This window comes from Argentina silus (genome assembly GCF_951799395.1).
Source record: "Argentina silus genome assembly, chromosome: 14".
Classification (NCBI taxonomy): Eukaryota; Metazoa; Chordata; class Actinopteri; order Argentiniformes; family Argentinidae; genus Argentina; species Argentina silus.
Window position 1 is genome coordinate 8,176,258 of NC_139668.1, and position 11,323 is coordinate 8,187,580.

The following is an 11,323-nucleotide window of genomic DNA, read 5'->3' on the forward strand; positions in this document are numbered from 1 at the left end:
AGGGAAAGAAATAACAATAAATACTATATTTGGGGCTAGTTACAGCAAAAGATGATGCATAACAATATGTAGACGATTCGGTCAGAATTTTGATCTTATGATAAATGTAGATGAGGGGGTACATTTTAAATATTTAAATAATCATTGATAAGACGTACTGGTAGTACATCAGAAAAAATGCTTAGGCTAAACCCAATGTATTTATTTGATTTTTAATGTGTTGGTAAAGAATTGTTAACAGGATGGCCAGGGTGGAAAAGGTAACCAGATAAAGAAGATAAATAATAAAACTCTAAACTGATTTTGAAATCAGTCCCGCTCTGTGCTCAAAAGTGCAAACCCAAAGGTCAATCAACGACTCCTAAACTAGGAGGAAGCAACGATACGACTAGATTCTATAGACCCAGACTTGATTCTGTTCTTCATAAAAAACCTCTGCTAAGTTAACGCATGCTAAACATCTGACATGAAATCAGCACTCTTTGACACAAACAGTGGACAAGTTCTTACAGCGCTGTCCCGATGCTACTTTGCCATATGCATTAGCAAGCGCTTAAACTTCCTGAACTATTCATAGTCCGCCTCCGCCATCTTAATGAGGGTACTCCACGGACCTACAGTAAAGTGTGACTGTGTATCACTGCCGGGTGTGTTGTTGACGTCCACCTGACCGGCACATGGTTTCTAGGCGGATCATAACCAGGTTTATCATTAACTACAGTCGTTATTTCTCAGAGCCCAATGGAACTGAGCGGTATTGAGTGACAACCGCAACAGCACAAGATGGGATTGATAGGGCTTGGTGTTGACAGGCTGCTAGTGAGGGGCTGCAGTGCTACTGGGCCGACGGGCAGGACGGGACAGGAGGCTACAGGTCACACAGCACAGAGTTCTCCAGGGTGAAGTCGTAGTTGAAGTTGGCCAGGTTGTCGTTGATGTCCCTGGACAGGATCAGGTCAGGGAGGAGGGAGAACCCTGCTTGTACCGCCAGGACATGGGGAGCCAGGGTGAAGGGGACGTCCCCGAGGAGCTCCGGGAGAGCAGGCTCCGCAGCCACAGGCCCTGGTGAAGGCATCATGGCAGGGGGAGCTGGGGAGGGCTGGAACCCCTCCGAAGGTCGGTCCGGGGCCACCAAGGAGGATGACTGGGGAAAAGGGAGAGAGACAGTGAATTTCCTGTTTCACCATGTGCACTGTTTAAAAGCAGGGTCTTTTTTTTCCCAGCAAGCCGATTCAGAGCTTTCATCTCCAGCCAATGCATGACCACCCCCTTTCCCCTCGTCATTGTTATGGTCTGATTCGCTATACCAGGTCACACAACAAAGCGCACCAAGCATGAGATCGGATAGGCCAGGCCCATCATTTGGTCCCCACCTAAAGGCCAGAGTCATTCATGACATTTAGTATCAAATGTTTTTTCCATATTGGCCTCTTGATCTCATTCATGAGCAGAGTTCTGTGTACAGTACAGCTTCGAGGCCTCAGAGACTGTAATCAAATCGCTGGCCAGGGCTTGTGCTGTTGATCACGGTAGATACGGACTTGTTTACTGTCTTTCTGATGTAACATTTAATAAAGGCAGCTGATCCACAGAGAGGGGGAGTTGTGGGTGTGTGTGTGTGTGTGCGTACGTGCGTGCGTGAGTGTGGGTGGGTGGGGGGGGGGGGTAGATCGCAGCTAAAACACTTAATATAGAAAAGGCCACCACTCGCACAGTTGCTTTTATTTCTGCTTTATTAGCACCAATTATAAATACTACGCAGAAATAATAGCATGATCGTGAGTGCTGGCCGACGCCTTGTTTAGTTTGTGTGTGTGTGTCGTGTCATGACGGGGCTACGGCAACCGAAGAACGTCTTCTACATTTGGGAATAACAGTCGAGCAACGGCAGGCTTTGTGTCGACTTGCAGCTGAAACACAACCATGGTTGAACCACACGGTTTCACACGGTGTCATGGCGCAGATGAGACGAGGCTTCAGTGCACAAGCTGCCGCAGGCTCAGCTCTGCAACATCCGAAGGAAGGAAGTCACAAGGGTGCTGTCTCTGACTGTAACATTAGCAGCTGAACACGCACACGTACCGCTAAACACAACCAGGCAGCACTCAGCAACAGGCAGATGTGCTGGGTGAAGGAAAGTTCACTCTTAAATAATCACATTTCTTGAATGATTAAGCTTTGACTTTGGTCCATACACCAAGATACTTTTAGTTATTTGATAAACATTTTTTTTTTTTAAAAAGGCGAACTGTCCCTTTAAGGCCACATATGACTATGGTATGGTCGTTTGTGCAGTACGAGACAGACTATAATACTGTGATGTCACTGGTTCAGGTAAAAAATAGAATGGTTCACTTGCACAATGGATGTTTGTGAAAATGATGTTTTTCTGTACTGTATGTGGGTCTTGGATGCTACAGATCTCACCAAACAATAGAATACTATCTTCCCGGTTTAAGTTGCTATTCCTTCTTTTACATATCACAATGTGTGTCCTTACTCCATACCCTAGACAATGCAAATAACTCAACGGTATTCCCAATTAAACATGTGATGTTCTTTTATCCATCATAGGCCTACTATGTTTACTCTACAATTTTTCCAGCCAATGTGATTCGGTGTAAACATAAGCTCCATGCAGAGTGACAAATTGGAGACTTTGCCGTGGTTTGGCATGTAATTAAGGTCGACTGTGAGCCTAAATGTAGAGAAGATGTTGTTTCAGGAAATGGCCATTCCTCTGCAATTAAGAGGCGGAGCATTCCGATGGGATTCAACCACAGAGAGAGATCCTCAAATGACTACGATGCCTGTATCATCATATCTAGTCCTGACACACACACACACACACACACACACAAACACACAAACACACACACACACACACACACACACACACACACACACACACACACACACACACACTGTAGCACACACACTGTATCATCATATCTAGTCCTGACATACACACACACACTGTATCATCATATCTAGTCCTGACATACACACACACACACTGTATCATCATATCTAGTCCTGACACACACACACACACACTGTATCATCATATCTAGTCCTGACACACACACACACACACACACTGTATCATCATATCTAGTCCTGACATACACACACACACACTGTATCATCATATCTAGTCCTGACATACACACACACACACACACACTGTATCATCATATCTAGTCCTGACATACACACACACACACACACACTGTATCATCATATCTAGTCCTGACACACACACACACACACACACACACACACACACACACACTGTCTCATCATATCTAGTCCTGACACACACACACACACTGTCTCATCATATCTAGTCCTGACATACACACACACACACACACACACACTGTATCATCATATCTAGTCCTGACATACACACACACACACACTGTATCATCATATCTAGTCCTGACACACACACACACACACACACACTGTATCATCATATCTAGTCCTGACATACACACACACACACACACACACACTGTATCATCATATCTAGTCCTGACACACACACACACACACACACACTGTATCATCATATCTAGTCCTCTAAGAGTAAAGGCTATAGTAGAATAACTCTTGCATAAATAAATTGTGTTATAAAACGGGTTCGGAGAAATATGTGATCAGATTAGCTAAAACTGTGTTCCAAGCCATGTATTAATCTCTGACAGTCACACAAGCTGGGCGGTTAAGGGTTCACAATCCCATAGCTTTTCAAAACCCAAAAAACATGCCACCTGCGTTCTCGTGCACTGGATATCCGCTGTTACTGCACACCCCGTCATGCATCAACGCTTACTTATTACCCAGGTAATAACAACAACTTCTTGCTTTTATAGATGACCAATGTTTAACCAACTGACCGATTTAAACACCCGCACGTGCAATTCAGAATTCTAAGTCAATGCTCCCTACTTCCATGTGCCTGTGTTCCATGTAACTGTAGTGACCTGGTAAAGCTTAACTACCGTAGTTCGTCGGCCCTGCCATGTGAAATGGCTCCCGTCTAGATGTTATGTTGCCTTCTAGGCCGACAGCCGCTCAATTTGCATAAACCAACATAAGGCTCAGTGTGTGGAGCAGCAGGTGCAGGGTCTATATGGTGGGATACGGTCGGTCGTCACAGCATTTCCTGTTGCACTGTTTCAACAACATGTGAGGGCTCTGCAGGGCACACGGTGCAGCTCGCTAACTGTGCACCAAGCCACAGTGCCATGTCAACATACGGAGCTCGTGCTCAAACACACACACACAGACACGCACGCACGCCCGCCCGCCCGCCCGCTCGCACGCGTCATTTTACACATTGTCCGTGATTAAACCCAACTAATGAACACAGACGGCCCTCTATCAAGGCCCTCTGTAATCCGTATTAAATAGAAAAACGACTAGGAAACACAATAGCGCTTTTCTAAGGCACCATATGGTCCAGGCCCAGTGATGCAGGCGGCGTGGCGAATGGCAGTGGCATGTGTTGTCCCGCGGGCACCGGGCCCCGGCACCCGGCACCTGTCAACAGCACAGCAGTACAGAGCGTAGGCCTGTCCAGGACGGGCCAGGAGCGCTGAAAGAAGCGTCAGTCCTCCCCCGGGCGTCAGAGCCGCTAAGCTCCGAACAGTTGTGTTTCCTAGAACTGTCTACACCGCATACTCCGTGCCGTATGGAAAAGGCCGTGCTGTGTGTGAGTTACGACCCCATGCGCTTTCTGGGAACCGGACGGTTCGATCTTTGTTCTTGTTCATTTCAGATCGGTTTACATATCGCTGTCGTTCCGCGGTTCCGTCCGCTCTGTCGCCCCCGCCGGTCGTGAAATAATCACCTTTGATGGGAGCACAATGACGTTGGTCGACGGTTGGCCGACGTTCGTGGGTTGGACTTTCTGCCTTTGTTCGTCCGCAGTTTCTCCTGGAGAGACAACAAGACACTTGGTTAAAGATGCTGTCATCATGCATCACTCAGATTTCCCTCTCGAACACATGTGCATGCAGACTTGTGGCTTAAATGTTGTTCTCTCTCTGTCCCCTCTGCCCCTTCACCAACAAAAGATTTAAGACTAATTGTTTGGGGGTTTTTTCCCTCCTCACGACAAACCAGGTCAATTGGGTGGATTATCTGTGCTTAACAAGTGGTTTCTGATCACATTAATGGATTAGTAAAGCATTAAGCCTCTTGGGACATAGTAACACACTTTGTGGAGCAGTAAAGCATGCCTTGGGCTCACTCTCAGCCCTTGTGCATGTCCCCGTTCCTCTTGCGTCATGTAATTTGAGGGGACAACCAGGCTTACTAATTGTATTGTCCAGATCTTTAAGAATCTTGAGATTAAGTCCTACGAATGATGTCGTAGGCTAATAATCAAGGAGAGAGATGCAGTTTAGCTAACGTAGTAGCTATGCGTACAGGAAATACCTACTGCGTAGTTACTACTGTACATTTCTCTTTCTCTCACACACTCACACACTCTCACACACACACACACACACACACACACACACACACACACACATACATACAGTGTGAGAGAAAAATGCTTTTCTGCTCTGAGGCCTACGCAGCAGCTCTCTTCCCTCCCTCCCTCCCTCCCTCCCTCCCCTCTACTCCCTGGCTGAACTCACTTTTCAGTATGGAGTCATTCTCACTGATCTCACTGGCTGGACTGCCTTTGATGTGAACTCAATGCGTCTCCACAGACGACCCTCCATAGGGGGGGATTGAGCTCCACGAAGAGTGAACTAAGGCACTAAGGCACCCTGGGAAAAAGGAAGGTTCGCCTACTCCGCACAGGATCACTATCTGATCTATGAGCTCAACTCTGGTGCAAATAAATACTGTCTATGTATGTACGTCAGCTGCAGAAGAAGAGTCACCTCCTACTCACAGACGTCCCTTCTCAGGCTCTGGTGTTCATGACATGAATCCATTATTGTGTATTCACAGATTTCCATGTTTCAATAACAGTGTTGGTTTTTTTTTCCATTGCAACACATACAAAAGGTGCGTTCACACAGTGCCTTGAACACACAGCTCAGATTTTCGGGCCAAAAATAGAACTTCCCATAATTTCCTGACGAGATTTAGGCCTACATTTGGATCTGCATCCGCGAGTGAATTCTTGGCACGGCGGCCGTAGCTCGTCATAAACGAGAGCGCATATTCCACGGCGAGCCCCGTGCACGTTTCCCCGTGCACGTTTCCCCACGACAACAGCAGATCTCTGCAGCACAAATAAATAATGCAATGTAAAGTAAGCCTATTCTCTCTCCCTGCTTTACATGCTGTCAGCGTATTCTGCGTGGCCTTGTCTTTGAGCTCGGTAAGGGCCATCCATTCTATCGCTATTGTTTATCCTTCCCGTTTATCCTTCCCGTTCACTAAATCCTTCAGGAACAACCTGGCACGGAAACATAAGCATGACCTATGCTTCAGGGTGTTAGGGGACAGGCCATTAATGCTCCGTAAGTTGACTAATATTAAAGTATAGTCACTTATAGTAAGCCTAATACTTCACAAAGGCTACATATTTTCACATCGACCCTGCAAACGACTTCCTCTTTGGTCGGGTTGGATAACTGCCAATGGAAACTGGCAAACTTCTCTTTTTTTTTTTTTTTTTTCTACTATAACAGACTATAACTGTTTTTTTCCAAACAGAGTCGGGTCAGGAGAGTGTTCCTGACGAGGTTCTGGCTTGGATCATGTGCTGATCCACTTCACACAACCAAGGAGGAAGGAGAAGAAGTAAGATAGCCTCGTCTCCTGGAGGACTCTTGTACCCTGCGCAAGGCTGCCCTGTGAACCTTGTCAATGACATCAGGTTAAGTCACGTTTCGTGCTTGAGTGTCAGTATCTGGCAGACAGGCTACTACTACTACTACTAAACCTCAGCAGGATAGTATAGGATAAAATAGGCAACAGCACTAATGCCTTGTAATGCTTGACACAGTGTGAGCCTTTGGATTGCTTTTCTGTGGGGGGGTGGTTCAAGTGAGAAGCATTCTGCCTGACACCAAGATATTTATGCAACATAGAAGTCATTAGTCATGATCCTCTGGGACTTATGCAGGGAGACAGTTGCATGCAACACTCCCACCACCCAGACTAGAACCTTCTTAACCATGTACAGCAGTAGTCCTAGGGTCTATCCACATATAGGAGGCATAGTTGAAGTGTGGTCAAAATAATGGTAAAGAGCTAGAGCTGTGCAAACACTGCAATCGTGGCAAACTTGCAGGCACCTGCACAATGGTTTCACAAGTCAAAGCAGCAGATGAGGACAAAGGTCCAAATGAACATGCGTAGGTGTGTACAGCACAGTACTGAAGTCATTGAATCCATGCAAGTAAGGGAGGCTCCGTGGCACTGGAGAGAGACTGGAGCAAGCGTAGCCGTCCGAAAAACAAGCAAGGCCATTGTCTGACAGCTAGAGTTAAGGGCCTGTGAGAGCCATGAACTCCCAGAAGAGCCACAGCTGCTCATGACTTCAGCAGGCAGGCCCAGTCCTCGAGAGCATCAGCTGCAGATACAGTACAGAGCCCCAAATCCTGCCTTTGAGGGACTCAAGAAGGCTCTCATTTTTGTCTGACTCGCATTGGACCATCACAGAGATAACTCTGAGGTTTAATCCCTTCTTAACTGATTTTATCTGACCGCATGGAGGAGGGGAAAAAAAAAAGACTTGCAGAAACATGACTAGGCCTCTACAAGCAGATGTTCCAAATGAAGCCTTAAACAGGAGGTTCATGTGATGCGTAGCCTACAGACAAGAGCGAGTCAAAAGAGAGAGACTTTACTGTAATAACTAATAAGCTTAGCCTTGGCGAAACTCCAGCAAAACAACTTCTGCATAATAAGCTTACAGTAGACTCTCCCTGACCCCCTGACAAATGTGATCCACTCCTCCATCTAGTGTCAGAAGTACACTCGGCAGATTGTTTTTCTCCGGGGCTTCTCTCCTCTCCCCTGGAGGATTTCTCTCTGCCTGGATGACCAAATGTGGATGGAGGGAGGCGAGGAGGGCCATGGAGGGGCTGGCTGCCAGCCTCCCTACCCTGCTGGGATTTTCCGCTGGCGGGCTCCCACAGCCCCAGCCCCAGCCCCAGCCCCAGCCCTAGCCCGACTCTCTTTCACTCTGGCCCTACTCTCAGGAGGGTGCTGGGGCGGTGGAGGGGCCATCCCACCTGCCAAACGGACCTGGGCCCACAGCTCAGCTTTGTAAGCACATCTGCTCCATTTGGTTGGAAGCCACTGGTAGCAGGAATGTGTGTTAGATGGAATGGAAAGAGGCAAGACGTGGATGAGTGAATGGCAGATTTTGGGAAACCCTTTTGGCATGTGTGTGCAATTCCATTTGAACACCAGTCCATCGTGGAAACACTTTTAAATTCAGACGTCTGCATTGTAAACGATTAATTTCAATAAATGTTATTCCAAAGCATATTTCCAAACTAGGCCTTATTGGACTGGACTTGAAATAGAACTGACCCCAACAATGGCTGAAGCATAGAGATGGATTCAGCCCTCAGTAACCACCTCAACATCTACTACAGTATGACATGACTGTAAAACTAATCATTCTGGGTTTTGTTTTGTTTTGGGGGGTTTTTTTTGGGGGGGGGGGTGGCTCGTCATTCTTCTGTTTTTGGGGGCGACTCTGGTTCCCAACAGCCATCTGAGGCCTTCCCCCAGCATGGTGTCGATGGGTTCTTTGATCAGAAAAAGGTGATTAAACCGAGCGCAGTGGGTTTGCGTCAAACGTCTGTAAGCTCAGTCAGCCTCCTTGATCTGGGAGAAAAATGCTGGCTCTGTGACTTGGCTCACATGTGCCAAGAGAAACACACAACCCCTGACCATCTGTGTCTGCTCCACCAGGAGCACTCCCAGTTAAAGCCACAGGATAAAAAGCTAATTATACTGCACTTTACTGGGAGAGGAAGGGGGTGAATTCCCAACCTACAATAACATTTTCATTATTTGAGTTTCGACCTTTCAGGGATTCCAGCAGACGAGGTCGTCTTGGACTTTGAAAATAGGCAGGATTTACTGAGGGTTTTCACTTAGAGCATCTACCGTACGTAGCAATAAATAGAGCCCTTGGTCATCAAATAGTTTGGAGCGCATAAAAAAGTATTATATTTATTATAATGTAGTAGCCTGTATATGTAAACGTGAAGCTAGTCATGCCCATGGTCACATGCAATCAAGGTTGGAACTTTGGTTCTGTCACAACAGTTTTATTGTGTAATACCTTACTTCCATTTCCATTTCTAACCCGTTGTCAAAGAAGTGTGCCAGGCAATAATAGGTATTTTACTAGTGCAACATTTGAAATCTGACAAAACATTTCAAAGAACTTCAAAACAGTTTGAAGCTTTTCATTGTTAACTTAGTGTAACAGTGTAGAGGTTAAGGATGTCATCTTGGTGGTAACAAATGGGAAATAGAAACTTTCACATTTCTTCCAGCCTATTAAACAAATGTGTATATTGACTTGAAGCACTTAGCTCTGGCCATGAACACAGCATGTGCAACTCTATCCACAGCATAATCCCCACAACATTATTCTCTGTGATATCACCAGGTAATCAAGAAGACCTAGGAGCCATAGTTAGACATGGTTGTATTTATATCATGCAATTTAGTTAGGCTGTATTTTTTAGGCTGAAGTTTAATTGTATATTTTATATAATACAATATATTATATAGAAAGCATCTCACTGCACAGAGTAGACTGTGTGATAATTAAGAATGTAGGCTTTACTCTCTGTGGCTCAGTTGGTAGAGCATGGCACTAACAATGCTTAAGTTGGAGGTTCGATTCCAGCTGGGACCATATATACTGATAAATGTATGCACTCACTGCAATGTAAGTCACTTTGGATAAAAGCGTCAGCTAAATGGCAGATATTATTATGTATATTATATTAAGAACGTAGGAACAACGACCACAGGAGAATTGTGGGAAACTTGCCTTTCAGCCTCAGCAAGCAATCATATGCATATCAACAGGACAGGACAGAGCAAAATACAGGAGATCAACATATCCTAGGACATAGACAACACTCATAAATCTCACAAGTACAGTGTTCCTTATTGTTCTCCCAAATTATCAACAAGTGTTCAACTCATATTCACAAGTACGTGCTTGTGTTGGAGGCTTCCATACTTTGGCTGGCAAGCCAGTGACATTACAAAACAAAAAGGTAATCATTTTAAAAGTAGGTCGATCAAAATGATCAATACACCTTGATTAACAAAATTCAAGATTGTATATTGCTTGGGGCTGGTCCTACCCTGCCTTCGGTCCTGCCTCCCTTTTTCGTCCCTCACAAAACTCTCATACATGCACAGTATCTCCCCTGAATAGTATATTTACAAAGGGAGGTGGGAAGTTAATATTACACTAACAGGGATCAAGGCAGCCCCATATCTGTCCATAGATGGGCGCTATGGCGTCAACGTACCATTAAATATATAATATCAACGACACAGCATAAGCAACGGTTGAGTTGTGGTACATCTGGGGTCAAAGAAACAGATGTGCAAATGTGGAGGTTCCCAACGTGAGCCAAATAGAGAGCAGCTCTCGGATTACTTTGTTTTCGTGCAATATCAAACTTGACAACTATGAAGTCAGCAGCAGAGGTGAACAATTATGCATTATGCGATGCGTCTCACCTATAATCACGAATCCATCCGTTTCCCTCTCTGATGTTGACTTTTTGGAGTCTTTACGAAGTCCGAGAAAACTCAACATATTGATTCCTTAATTACTGTGTGCAACAGGTGAGAAAAACAAAATGTTAGTCAAAGTTAATGCACATTTGACATTTCTGAAATATATTAGATTCGGGCGATATATATTTCGACTAGCTACTGTTGACTTGATTTGTAACCTCACACATAACCTGTTATGACCAAAACAAAGTGCACTGTGAAGACATTACAACACTTCAAAAGTGATGCTGATAGAAAACGTGTCACGTTGACTTTCCTCGACAGTTGTCACGTTGTTGAATAAGCTAGTTTCTGAAGCTGAACAAACTCAAACATGTTAGTCTTTCTCTTACCAGGGTTTAGTTTTCTTAGAAAGTTGATTAAAGTAACATAAAATGTTGATTATTTCGATTTTATGTATATACTTCACACTTATCATGAAGGTAGGCCTGTGTGTTGTTTTTGTTATGACAGTTCCTGAAATTTCTGACGTAACCACTCATTAAATATTCCGTGTGGAAACACTTGCGGGTCTCATCGGTTCTGCTGCTAGCATATCGATTGACGC

The 11,323-nt window shown here is 45.1% G+C and overlaps 1 protein-coding gene across 1 annotated transcript; it reads right to left on the bottom strand.

Moving 5' to 3' along the window:
• Positions 1–427: 427 nt before the first annotated feature.
• On the bottom strand, positions 428–11,221 carry umad1 (UBAP1-MVB12-associated (UMA) domain containing 1). The gene is made up of 4 exons (XM_083684895.1): positions 11,109–11,221; positions 10,717–10,811; positions 4,862–4,947; positions 428–1,144 (listed from the first exon to the last, which is right to left on the bottom strand). Exons 2-4 carry the CDS (start codon positions 10,793–10,795, stop codon positions 869–871), a joined length of 441 nt encoding a protein of 146 aa, XP_083541021.1. The 5' UTR covers positions 10,796–10,811; positions 11,109–11,221; the 3' UTR covers positions 428–868.
• Between the last annotated feature and the right edge of the window lie 102 nt (positions 11,222–11,323).

Coding starts and splice junctions, on each gene's coding strand:
- umad1 (XM_083684895.1), bottom strand. CDS start 10,795: ATGTTGAGTTTTCTCGGACTTCGTAAAGACTCCAAAAAGTCAACATCA. Junction 4,948..10,716: donor GGATGGATTCGTGATTATAG/GTGAGACGCATC, acceptor TTGTCTCTCCAG/GAGAAACTGCGGACGAACAA. Junction 1,145..4,861: donor TCATTGTGCTCCCATCAAAG/GTGATTATTTCA, acceptor CCTTTTCCCCAG/TCATCCTCCTTGGTGGCCCC.